Source organism: Chlorocebus sabaeus, chromosome 13, assembly GCF_047675955.1.
Source record: "Chlorocebus sabaeus isolate Y175 chromosome 13, mChlSab1.0.hap1, whole genome shotgun sequence".
NCBI classification, from domain to species: domain Eukaryota; kingdom Metazoa; phylum Chordata; class Mammalia; order Primates; family Cercopithecidae; genus Chlorocebus; species Chlorocebus sabaeus.
This window is the reverse complement of record NC_132916.1, coordinates 69528994-69542647: the sequence shown is the minus strand read 5'-3', so window position 1 is coordinate 69542647 and position 13654 is coordinate 69528994. Positions and strand designations below refer to the sequence as shown.

At 39.2% G+C, this 13654-nt stretch overlaps 1 protein-coding gene across 11 annotated transcripts in view; it reads right to left on the bottom strand.

Moving 5' to 3' along the window:
- UTRN (utrophin) overlaps positions 1-13654 on the bottom strand; it is a 594041-nt gene that overhangs the window by 3690 nt on the left and 576697 nt on the right. For 10 of the 11 annotated variants that reach the window (XM_073022551.1, XM_073022550.1, XM_073022552.1 and 7 more), the window contains 5 exons: positions 13436-13594; positions 12834-13074; positions 10110-10221; positions 8538-8630; positions 2561-2583 (listed from right to left, as the gene is read on the bottom strand). In XM_073022551.1, the coding sequence (XP_072878652.1) occupies positions 2561-2583; positions 8538-8630; positions 10110-10221; positions 12834-13074; positions 13436-13594 (628 nt within the window). Of the gene's footprint in view, positions 1-2560; positions 2584-8507; positions 8631-10109; positions 10222-12833; positions 13075-13435; positions 13595-13654 lie in introns of all 11 variants that reach the window. The other variant, XM_073022549.1, reaches the window with a different exon arrangement.

Here is a 13654-nt window from a genome sequence, read left to right as displayed (position 1 = left end):
ACAGCCTCATTCCACCTGGGGACCATCAGGACTAACCTCGTTTTACCCTTTATCCTTAATTTAATGGGCCACCCTAAAAAGCTCTAGACTCCTGGTCGCCTTTCCATCACCTGTATTCTAGTCATATAGAGATCTGCATACCCCTTTTTGTGTCCCTATGCCTTGCCCTTCCTAGCTCTTGAAACCTGTCCTATAGGTCATGTGGCCTGTGATCCGCAAAATCCAGGTTCCCAAACCCTTCTCTGAATGCTGCCTGCATCTACTTGCTCTAATCAATATCTGCATCTACCTGAAGACACAGTTTCCCTCATAACCCTCTCACATAGCACTTCCCCTCCTACCCTCCCCCATTCCTTATACACTGCATAAGTCTTCCTGGGTCCTCATTGAGGCCTTTGGGATATCTTCTTTCTCTTCTCCCTAAAAACAGCCAGCTTTGAATCTTAAGTCATCAGACTACACCAATCCATTATGCAGTCATCTACTGACTCCGTGGGTCATGTTCCTTCACTTCTTGAAGTAAAAAATGGCTCAATGTCACCCACTCTAAAGCTGTTTTTAAATGTCAGTGATTTCAACACCCATGGAGATGATTCTTCCAGCACTCTGGCTTCTCGGATCTTTAGGCTCTTTTCCTCCAATGGTCCTGTCCTCCACCCTTCTTAGCCATTCACACAAAGGTCCAAATATGGACCGTTACCAATACTTGGCAACCCCTCTAATTTCAATATCATTCAATCCAGCTTCTGACAACCACCTCTACCTCTACAGCATACTTCCCCTACAACTGCAAATTTATCCATCCTTTGATAATAGGATCCATTGATCCTCCCATCTTTATTTCTGTCTCCCACACTGGACATTTCCTCATTCCTTTTGCTACTGAGCTGAAGCATCTGGTTCAATCATTCTAATCACTTCTTTGCCTCTTCCCTTGAATCACTGTGCTCACTTTGTCAAACCCCAACTTCAACTTTTTAAATGCAATACTCAGCTCACTCTGGTGTCTCTGCTCATGAACATGAATATGCCTAGAGGGCAACTTAAAACCCTGCAGAATGGCCTCATGTTAAATTCATGAGTGGCATCTTTAATGCTGCTTGTAGTCACACTCTATTTCCCAGGCCATCTGCTCTTCTATTCTCCAAGAAGCTATCACACATCCTCCAGTCTCTCCTCGCACCTCTGACACCTCCTCCCCAACCTCACTCCCTGCTGAAGTCCTGGCTTCCAATTCACTCAGACAACAGAAGCAAGCAGGAGAGAACACCCACAGCTCACCACACCCCTAGTCTACTTCACATACTCTTGTCTTTTAGTTAAGATCCTAGCCTCTCTTGCCAATAAGACAATCATTCAGCAGGTTCATTGTTTCAAAAAGATTAGCAAACAAGTTTATGAAAGAAAATGTTCTCCAAAGCTGCTGTGACTTTGTGGCACATTATTACTAAAAGTATGTGATAGAAAATGTGAATGGAAAACAAAATCTCAGGATCCCTAACTTACTATGCTAAAGGGAAAAATTAAATGTGGGAACTGAGTCACACAAAAACTACCTTCCTACACAGATAGTTGCAAAGATAGAAGGCCAGTGACCTCCCTCACAAATTGCTCACAAGAAAATTTCTAAGGGCCCCCAAATCTTTACCCAAAAGAGTTTTGTTGAATTTCACCCAATGTGAATTAACAGCTTATCTTTACAGGACAAAGGCAGGACTAGAACTCATCTCTCCGCCCACCCTGAGAAAAATGCGTATTTGACTGCTTCTTCTACTCTGGGCATACTTTATCTTACATAAAATGCAGATTTACTGAGCGTGAGACAAATGCATAATTGACTGTTCCTCCACCCCCTCCTGCCTGCTCTTTCCTTTTTGTGAAGTCCTCAAAATCCTTTTTTTTTTTGGGGGGGGGAACAGAAACAAAAACAAACAAACAAAAAACAAAAACAAAAACAAACAACAGCAACAAAAAAACCACACACAGGCTACAAATCCTAATGAAACTTACGTCTCTTTTTTCCCGGGTGTGTCCTCAACCTTGGCAAAGTAAACCTCTAAATTGATTGAGACCTGTCTATACACTTTTTGGTTTATAGAAAATACTAAAAGGCATAAGGCTATAGCTGCCACCAGTTCTCAGCAAATTTTTAAGTAAAAAATTGAAATGTTTTCCCCCTCAAAGTAACAAAACCATCTCTGTGGTACCAGTCATTTTTTTTTTAGGTCAGTGTTCTGTGATAGCCACCTTAAGTACACATTTGAGAGAGCAGTGGTGGCCAAATCTATCTAGAGTGACTTTATGTAGCACATAAGATGCCATTAAAAAGCTGTTAGAACACAAAGGATCAAACACATGGTATTTTCTGTATCTGTGGCTTGGGAGCCACCCCCCACCCCCAGACTGACAAACTGCTGTACAGAATCAACTAACATTTAAATGTCAAGTAAGTTTACTTATTTACATGGACAATAAAGTAGGAGTAAAATCAGTGGTGGATAATCTGCTTACTCTAGGTTGAGATCAGTAACATAGAGCCAACCAACCCATTAACTCTTACCTGTGGCCTGCTGGGAACATTGGCTGAAAGAGAAAACAAAAGAAATCACTTAATGGCAGTTCCCTTACTTTGTTGGTTCCAACTTTCAGGCATGCAAACGCGTGGAAAGTATCAGTCTACATAGGGTAATAATAGCCCAGCTGTTAAATGGATGCTAATAGGAAAACCCCACATTTTTTTTTCCCCAGCTTAATGCTTCAATGAGGGCTAGTTTTCCTGGTTAGTTTCTCATATCCCATGTGATTTAAGATTTAGTGCATACGCTAAAGCATTTACTGAGCATTTAGTCTTGCAAAAAATCTCATTTCCTATTTAAAACACACTGTGTATTTGGTTTTTGTATCAGAACAGAACATGTTCTACTTACTTTACTGAGTACTAATTCTGACCAAGGGACCACTGGAGGCATAAGTTTTTGGTTTCTGCCTCCCTTGACCCACCCTTGACACACCCTGGACCCTAAGGCCCAGGAAAATGGTGGCCAAGTACTTGTATCAAGGAAAGCACTGGCCTAATCGTCTGTGTCCTTCTGGACACTTGGGATAGTAATAGTGCCTCGGATGGGCCCAGTTAGGAACACTGGAGAAGTTAGAATATGGCATCTAATTCTCCTTTCCACACAGATAGCTCAATTCTTTTTTGGTTCCAGAGCCCATGGCAGTGAAGACGATCTGGCGGGCATTGCAAGGGCAGCCACTAACATCGCTTCTCTAACACATCTGCTTTTCATCCCCTCTTTTGCTACAGGACCATCTCGTTCTCAATGCTGGGAGAAAAAAGAGGAGATCTGTCCCCCAATAATGGCAACATATGTTCTTGGTCAAATAAGAGTTGTCCCTAATCATCTAGCATGCTGCACTCCTTCCATCTCTCACTGTTCTATGCTGAGTGGGAGAAAGGACATCAGTGACCATGTGCTGTGTGCCGGGAGCTATGTGAGAAAAAAAGAGCAGGCATGAAGAGTACCCTTCCTATAACCTCTGGAGGGAAAGTGTGAGCCCCAGTATTTGGGGGAGATATCAGGTTAAAAGGAGCCTATTTCTACCAGATCTGTAAGTTACATCCAGGAGAAAAGAGTGGAGCTCCACAGTGTCCAGGGGATAGCTGAGTTGAATTGTTATTAAGTACACCATAGGTTTACACACTCTTTTTAAAACAGACAGAGTTATGCGTCTCTTGCAAGTAACAAATATAACAAGTAGCCAAACCCTGGACAGAAGTCTAATCCATTTTGCTCCAAACCAATACTTTTAACCTTATAGCCTTTTATCAAATAAAAGGCTATGGGTATTCGCCTGAACAAATCACACAAAAATATTTTAAAAAGGAAATCACTGCGCTGCAGTGGGTTTTTGGTTTTTGATGAGTGCCATTCAAGCTTAATAAACACAGGCAATTCATAGTAAAAATATGCCTGTGGGTCAAAAATAATTTTGAAAGCATTTGGTGGTCTATCAGCAAAAATTAGTTGGCTTACTGCCAGTATTCTATACATTTAAAGGACATAAGTAAAAAATGGACAAAAAAATTTTATACCAAAAAATAAAAATAGTTACTGCAGTCAGTATGCATATTTGTTAATTGGCAGTACAGTTAAACCCCCTTCCTTATTTCCTTGCCAGGAAGTGACGGAAATGCTTGCTTCTCTGCTCTAAGACTCAACATAAATAATTTTAAAAAGACTTTAAAAGGCCATAATTCAAGGATGTGATCAGGACCAACTGGGATATTAATTCAGACAAAGGAGTTCTAAAGTGTTATGTGCAACAATGTGTAGACACAGTTAAAAAACGGTTATATTAAAGTAGGCAATTCACACAGTTAGGATTTATGAACACAGAGTTTCATTTTAATTCCAAGATTGCCAAGAGTGGAAATTCATTTGGGGCCATGTTAATTTTTAATCTATAAAGGATAAAAGTCAAGATTAACATGCAGATCAATTCATTGTATGCTGGCGACAAGCATTTTTAAAGTTCTCATTAGTTACAGGGGCTCAAGGGATTGGTTTGGCATTGGGAGGGTGCCAATCCAATTTGTTTAGATAAATTCTCCAAAGGTGGTTGGTAAGCTTTGGGAATCACAAAAGCTTATTAAAATATTTGCTGGCTGAGCAACTTCAAAGGGACGAAAGAACAAATGAATCCTACAAAACCTTCTGAGTACTATCTAGGAATGCTTCAAGGAAACCTTCCCAGCGAGAAAATGTAATCATTTTCTCAAGTCAGAAACATGTACTGGGGCCAGGTATGGTGGCTCATGCTTGTAATCCCAGCAGTTTGGGAGGCTGGGGTGGGTGGTTCACTTGAGGCCAGGAGTTTGAGGCCAGCCAGACCAACGTGGTGAAACCCCATCTCTACTAAAAATACAAAAATTAGTTGGGCATGGTGGCATGTGCCTGTAGTCCCAGCCACTTGGGGACGCATGAGAATTGCTTGAGCCTGGGAGATGGAGGTTACAGAGACCCGAGATCGTGCCATTGAACTCCAGCCTGGGCAACAGAGTGAGACTCTGTCTCAAAAAAAAAAAAAAAAAGAGAAAGAAACATGCACTGGGCACCAAGTCTACCTCCCATGATGATTTCTATTCTGCATCAATTTTTAAAAGTTTTAATAATTATATGCAGAATATGAAAATCTGTATCAATTTTATAAATAAGTCAATTCAGCTTTTATTTTTATGGAAAGCTGTCCCTATCTTGTATATGTTTATAATACCAGAGAAAAAATATGAATAGCAGAACTTTCAGAAGCCAAGACTTAAAACATGGAGATTTCAAAGGATTCTAAAATACACTTTTCATCATTTCATACATGAATGTGCTTGAATTCTTGAAAAGAAGACATGACTAGTAATGTTCATTCAGAAAACTATGACTATTATAAATATTTGTGAATGTGCATAGTTAAGACTATGAGAACACGAAGCCAGCTGCTCCAAACCAATACTTTTAAACCAACAGCTTTTTATCAAATAGACGGCTATGGGTATTTTACATACAAACATATTTAAAAGGAAATCATTGCATTTCAGTAGGTTTTGAGTTTTAGACAAATGTGATTCAAGCTTAATAAACATTAAGGAATCTTAGAGCTCCATAAACCACTCTCTGAACACTGAGAATGACATTTGTGAAGATGGGACCAATGCAGGGGAGAGGATGAATCTCTGTGATGTGGATCCCATTGAAGGTACTGTGTATACTCCTCTCAGGAACCAATATCAACGAATAGCTAACAAGATGCCCAACAAATAGGAATTTTATACTTGCCTTTAAAGGGAGGCCATAAAAACAGATACATACATTTACCTCTTACAATTCATTTTTGTTCTAAATTATGATTATTTATTTTTAATAATGTTCTGTTTTAAAGCCACATGGGTCAATCTTTTGTAAAATCTAGATGTCAGAATATACCTTGAGAAAAATTTAAGAGTAAATTCTTTAGAAAATGGAACTTGTAAAAAATTCTACATTTTTAGAGTAAAATTTTTAATATGGAAATTATATATTTTGTATTTATTACAAGGTGTATATTGAAACACATTTCCCACCTGGGCTGTCACTACCAACTGACTTTTACAATTGAAAATGTCCACCATGATATTTAAATAAAAACTTCTAAACATGCTTTGATGTACAGAATTTGTTTTCAACTAATTATTAAGGTTATTTAGGTACAAGCTGAACTAAGAAGTAATTTCCTTTAAGAATTTAATTCTGGCTCATAAAGACTATGATGAGGTTTTATCTACTTACTAAGTAACATACAACTGAAAATCAAAACCTCTAAATAAATTTGACCTTGAATTATAATTAATAAACAAGTTTTTATCAGTTTGTCTATTACGGTGGTTACAGAGCCTAGAAAATAAGCAACAATCTGGTAGCATGTGAGCATTCACTGATCCTCTTAAGCTTTTGTGAGACTCTACAGAGTCGAAAGTGTGTCTATATGTGTGCACATATGTGTGCACATGCATGCATGTGCTTTGTGGGGTAGGGATGTGGGTGTGGAGACTGAAATAGTGTAAATGTGATTCTGCAAACTTTGAGAAGCATCAGAGTAAATCTACAAATAAAAACCTGGGAAACAAAACACTGGCAAACTACAAATAGATATATTCATGTGCTGGTGGAAACCATAATATATCTTTAGGCAAATATTCCTGAAAATTCAGAAAGAAATATATTATTTATTTATTTTTGTCGTTGTTGTTGTTGCTGCTGTTGTTTCGAGACAGAGTCTCACTCTGTTGTCCAGACTGGAGTGCGGTGGCAGGATCTCAGCTCACTGCAACTTCAGCCTACCGGGTTCAAGCGATTCTCATGCCTCAGCATCCCAAGTAGGTGGGACTACAACTACAGGTATGTGCCAGCATGCCTGGCTGATTTTTTTTTTTTTTTTGTATTTTTAGCAGAGATGGGGTTTCACCATGTTAATCAGGCTGGTCTCGAACTCCTGACCTCAAGTGATCCACCTGCCTCGGCCTCCCAAAGTGCTGGGATTACACACATGAGCCACCACATCTGGTCCAGAACTATATTTTAAATAGCTGTTTTCACATTCTGCTAATGATGGCATTTTAAAAATTACAAAGTCTTATAAAATAATTTTTAAATGAAGTAAATATATATTATTCATCTACACTTCTGATAATTTATAATCTCTTTTTCCTCATTTCGGATGACTTTTTTTTTTTTGGAGAGATAGTCTCGCTCTGTCTCCCAGGCTGGAGTGCAGTGGCATGATCTCAGTTCATTGCAACATCCGCCTCCCAGGTTAAAGTGATTCTCCTGCCTCAGCCTCCTGAGTAGCTGGGATTATGGGTGCATGCCACCATGCCCATCTAACTTTTGTATTTTTAGTAGTGACGGGGTTTCACCATATTGGTCAGGCTGGTCTCAAACTCCTGATCTTGTGATCCACCAGCCTCGGCCTCTCAAAGTGCTGAGATTACAGGTGTGAGCCACCGCGCCCAGCCTGGGATGGCATTTTCTAAGGAGATGACAGAAAAGGGTAAAATAAGAGGCTATGCTTTACATGAGTTCTTATTTTAGTGACTGCCTTGGATTTAAAATCAGTTTAAGAGTAAATCTCTCTAAACTTACAAATAATGTCTTCGTATCCTTTGAAAGATTATTTAAAATATAATTGTAGCACAGAGTAATTTATATATATTTATATATTTGTATGTGTATATATATATTTATTTATATAAACAGTTTACTTGTATGTATACATTCTGTTAGAAATACCAGAAGTGTTTTAGGTGAGAGCTCAGCCAAAATTGCAAGGTGGCAAGAAGCTGAAGACAAAACATTTGGAAAAAATGAATAAGTAAGAATTATTATATAATTTCCCCCGGAATTTGGTTATTTTCTGGCTCTTTGTTGTTCAGATGGAAATTTCACAAGTCCTAATCTATGATGCCTTAAATTGTCTGGACTTTATACAATGACTATTTTATTCCACGAGAAAAGAAACCAGCAGGAATAAAAAGGGAAAATCTGAAAATAATCCCTTTCTGCACTAGAGTCTGATGACACTGGAGAACAATGTTTGAAGAAAACAGAGGGAATTACACTAGAAAGGCTATTTTCATGCCTTGTTTGGCATGCCACTGGAAGCTTTTCTTTGAACTAAGATGTGTTCCTTACGATAGCTTGCATCGAAGAGGATGATTTCTTCTTAAAAACAGACTTCATTTTTATTTGTCTTCATTTGATCACCCGTCGGGCATACTGAAAAATCTCAAAGAGCAGAACTCTGTTGCAACTGTACTCCCGTGACTTGATAGTATCTAGGTTGAGCTTCATTTTCTTATATAATGTTTGCCTTATTTTCAAACAATATTCAGTCCTGTTTGTAATAAGGTTTTTGCTGTCTTAAGGAAGAAGGCGAAGGGCCGCATGCAGAAAAAGAGAAAGGGAAGGAACACGCACAGCTATGGTGTTGGGATCTTTCCTACTCACGGCAGCAAGATGGAAATGTGCTGTGGATCTGCTCCATGACCTCCGTGAGATCCGTGCTGGTGTCATGCGGTGGGGTCAGCAAGTCCTCTCCCGCTGTGACAGCAAATACAGAGAACAACAAAGCTTCTCAAGTTAATGTCTAGCCTTCCACTAAAACTCAAATTCAGGAGGAAATGCTCCCACCAGCCTCTAAATATCAACGTGAAAAGAGTTCCCGTTGCAAAGGACAATTTTAGGGGAATATACCCAAAACACTTTTGCTTGAGTGTCGGTAAAATAATTTTATATAATGAACATGTACTAGATGCTTGTTTGTGTAGAAAGAATCCACACACCAGGGGACTGAAAAATACGAGACTGAAAAACAAGTAATATAGTCTTACTATTTCAGTGTTTGAATGAGAAATCTATTATTTTTGCACCACAGGTATTTTTTCATACCAAAAAAAAAAAAAAAAAAAAAAATCCACCAATTTCTTTTTCTGTCCTCCTTTCTTTTTGGAGACTTCAGCTTAGGCCAGTTTATCCTGCCACAAAAGTAAAGGCATCTTATGTAAGATACTTTTCACTAGGATGTATTTTCTATTCTATAATCAGTAGTCGAAATAATTCTCTTATTTAAAAAATATGAAAATAATCTTAATATTTTAATATATATATTTTTTGAGACGGAGTCTCCCTCTGTCACCAGGATGGAGTGCAGTGGTGCGATCTCGGCTCACTGCAACCTCCGCCTCCCGGGTTTAGGTGATTATCCTGCCTCAGCCTCCTGAGTAGCTGGGACTACAGGTGTGTGCCACCACACCCAGCTAATTTTTGTATTTTTAGTACAGATGGGGTTTCACCATGGCCTCCCAAAGTGCTGGGATTACAGGCGGGAGCCACCATACCTGGCCAATATTTTAAATTTTTTCTGGTTAATGTACCAAAAGATATCCAACCAACAAATTAACTTGGTTACAATATATAGTTCTCAATAAAATTCTAGAATTTTAATTTAATTGATAACAAAATGTCATTGGTGAACACCTAGTTTACTGAGTCCTTCCTAGCATCAGTGACAGGTCCCCATGGTGACCAAGGATAGGCTGCATGGGTCCTCTGCCTCTAATGGGACAGGCAGGATAATGTCTATGTGGACTAGGATGAAGAAAAGTGAATAAATGAGTTCCAGACCTTGGCAGAGAAAACAATAATGTTTGCTATAATATTATTAGTTCTGAATATGTACCAATATAAAATTTCGGAGACAGAAAGTGTACTAAAAAAATCATTCACAAAGCAAATAATTTAATTTCTTGTTCATTCTAAAAGGGAAGAGGAGGTTTTTTCATCTTTCACCAAAATTCAATCCACTACTACAGATTATATAAACAAGTGTATTATAGCTTATTTGAAAATGTTTGCTTTCTGATATTGTTGAAATGGATTTGCACTTATTTAAGATCGAATACAAAACTCTCTTACTTCCTAAGGCGCCAGTGTGTAAGAATGTTACTTAACAGGAAACACAAACAAATGGCAAAGCAGAAAGCAGACTCAGCAGAGGAGCTGTGTGTTGGGGATACCAACCTGCCTGGTGGAACTGTGCGCCAGAGGCATCCAGATCAAGCGAGTAGCTCAGTGCAGAATGCTGAGGAGAAGCCCACGGTGAAACACCATTGATTCGGGTATCAGATTCAGGCTGGAACCACATTCAGGGGTTAAAGCAGAGAAAAGATTCAAATAATCATAAGGAAAAACATTTCCTTTTTAACTTTCCCTCCCTCACCATGGATAATTAAATCATATAGAGGTTTTTGCCTTCAGATATTTTCAATACATTTTAGCATCAGCGTGGTGGGGGCTTTGGTCCTTCTCTTTCTGCTTGGACACCTTGAAGAATCCACCTGGTTATGCTGCAAGATTCATTTATCAATATCATTTTTGTCCCTCAATTTTCTATTGTTTTAATGTTAAGTGAATTCATAAGCATATTTCACTCATATTTTAAATATCAGCACTGGGTTTCTAATACAGTAAATTTATTCAATTTCAAAATCAGCTTATATTTCAAGGCAATATTGAAGGGTGGTCAGAAGCATGATTATGGATTCAGATTGCCTGGATTCTAATTCCCACTCTGCCACTCAGAAGCTGTGTAATTCTGGGAAAACTATACCTTAAGTTCTTTACTTGTAAAATGGTGAGGGTAATAATAGTACTGTGTTATAGGGTTTTGTGAGGGGAGTGAAGAATGACTATTTCTTAAATGGTTAGAACAGCCTGACACCTAGTAAATACTTCGTAAAGGCACTCACACAAATCTTTGATACCGTGATGGATATGCTGACAAGTATATAGTCAAATTAGAAAGTGCGAGCCACCATATAGGGAATGCAGATGTTACAATTTTTTCATGCAGATTTTTTCCATTAAATCTATATTAGTTGAAGCCTGGTAGTTCTGTCAGTTTTTACTATCAGAGTTGAATTTTTCCGTCTACTTCTGGCATTCATCATGCTAAATTGTTTAGAAGAGATAAGAGCTCTGCAGTCCTGGATATAGAGAGCCATTTGGATATCAGCTATCTCTAAAAGCATTACTGTGCGATTCTCAAGGCATATGAGCTATTAGGCAGCACTGTCTAATGGGATGGAGGGAGTAGGGGAAGGCAAGAGTGAACAGAAGAGCCTTTTGCTCTCCTGTGAGCATTAACCAGCCATGGCAAATAAAGGTTTTGAGCACAGCTTCCTTCTGCAGCGATTCCATCTATGCACTAAGCTGTTAACACTAACACTTCATATTCTAAACAAGAGATTGCAAGAGAAAATCCATCCCTTACGTAGCACCATTCGGATACTTCAATTTCATGGAATGAAAAATGTAACTTTTTCAATGTATGTGGCTGGCACTAAGTAAGACTCAAACATTCCGGAGGGCTTCAAGAAACCCACATCTTGGGTCACTTTTGGGAAACTCTTACTTTCCAAATATGTGAGATTGGGAGGCCCCGAAGTAAGCCTTCCACTGAACGGCCTCACCCAAATTCTGAAACACTGAGAGACATAGAGAAAAGTGTATGGTCAGATTATAAAGAGTGATCCACGTGTAGGTAAGGCAGAAATGACACTGTTTTGAATTATCCTGATAAGTTAAAAAGACTGAGAACAACTGTGAAAAGGTAGTTTTCTAAAATTTGAGAGAATCACTGGAGAGAAAGTTGTTCCTGCTTTGAGACAATACATCATTCCTGGAGAAAGGCGCTCCTAGGATACTGCCTAGGAGCTCCACACAGCACAGGCTGGAGAGAAAGACAAAAGATGACATGCATGTTGATGTCAGGGATTCTTCAAGAGGGAGGTGCTCTTGGCCCCTGTGCTGGGACTCTACAGTCTCTGCACCTGCTGCAAAGGTCTCTCCATCACTAGTTCTGAGACATCACTCCTATTCCTAACTACTATGTGCCATCAAGCACTTAAATCCCTGCAGTGTGCTGTATCTTTATATATGAAAGTATCTTGCTGTGATCTCTAACTAGATGGCAGGCACCAGAGAGGCAGAAACTGTATTGATGCTTCTTTTATATCCCAAAGAACAGTGTTTTTCAAAACTGAATGCAATAACTCATTGATGAGTTATAGAATCAATTTAGTAGGTTCTGACCAGCATTAAGAAAGAAAAATAGAAGGAAGAAAGGGAGGAAGGAAGAAAGGGAAAACAGAAAATAAGAGCTGGCATTTCTCTATAAAGGCAAGTATTATTTTGTATTCTCCATACATGTATGTATTCATCATAATGTAAATTGTATTTCTTATCGTTCAGAAAGCTTGCAAGCAACTCCCATAAAACATGGTCCAGTGTTAGAAAATAATAGTAGCAAATTAATAACCATATTTTACTCAATTTCTTGAAAATAAAAAACAATGATTCTTGGAGTTAGCAGTCTTGTCTCACTGGAAGAAAGCTTTAATGCTGATTTCAGGTCTCTTGCTGCTCCTTAATACAGAGGCTTCCCAGGTATAATTTAGGAAGATATATGTCGTAGGATATTTTCTCTCAAACAGTTCAGAGCTGAGGCAGACTTCATTGTTAAACAAGACTGGGAAATTCCATTGTAAGCTGGGCAAACACATTTTTGTGTGCTAGTGAGGATGTATATGCTTACATGTAAAAGGAAATTTCTAAGCCAGTCTAAATTAACTACAGAGGTAAGAAATTGAAAGTGGACTTGTCTGCCTCTCCTGACACCTGGACCATGTCCCAGCAGTGCACAGTTGGCCTGGGGAGGTGTGACACTGAATTCTACACACCTACCTGCTCCAGCAGCTGTCGGAGGCGGTGGAGCTGAGACTCCAGCTGTTTATTGTGATCTTCTAAAATCTGCATCCTAGCTTCCAGTCTACCTTTGTGCTGCCTGAGGAGTTTTGCTTCTGCTATAAGTTCTGAATCCTCAGACGTGTGATGGGGAGATACAATCGACTCTGGCGGTGAACCAACAGGGAACCCCCTTCGGAGGTGCTGGTCCTTCAGCTGCTCATACTCCACCTGTAGATTTCTAATACAGAAAGAGGGAGAAACAGAATTACTACTATGAGCATTATCTTCTCTCCAAAATTGTCTGCGAAGTTCAAATTTAGCTCATGCTAGTTCCTCTTATATAAAACCGTGTATTAATAGTAGGATGAGCATGCACGAATAAAATTGTAGTTTTAAGCAAGTGTCCCAGCAGACATCATCACTGAACCCCCAAATGCTGCTGTATTGCAGCCAGCATCCCAGTTCGTTAATGTCCTCTCAAATTTTCACTCCACTGAGATTTCTTAGACAATAGTCTTGGAAAGAGAATAAATGGGGGTTACAGTGAAATTCATATGAAAGAAAGGATGACATATTTCCTTCTCCCAGGCCTAGCACACCTTTGTTCTTCCTCTAGGTCAGCAATGATCCTCTCCAGTTCTCCACGTTCTTCCCTCTCTACCGACTTCAGGATCTGAGCTGGGCTTTGTGGCTGGCTCACCGGGGACTCTCCTCCGAGTGTCTGGCAATACTGCTGGATGAGGGCGTGCTCGTCTTCCCTAGCAAGACAAAGGAAACAGACCCAGAGGCTCACATCTGGATGGTGATGTTTCTGGACT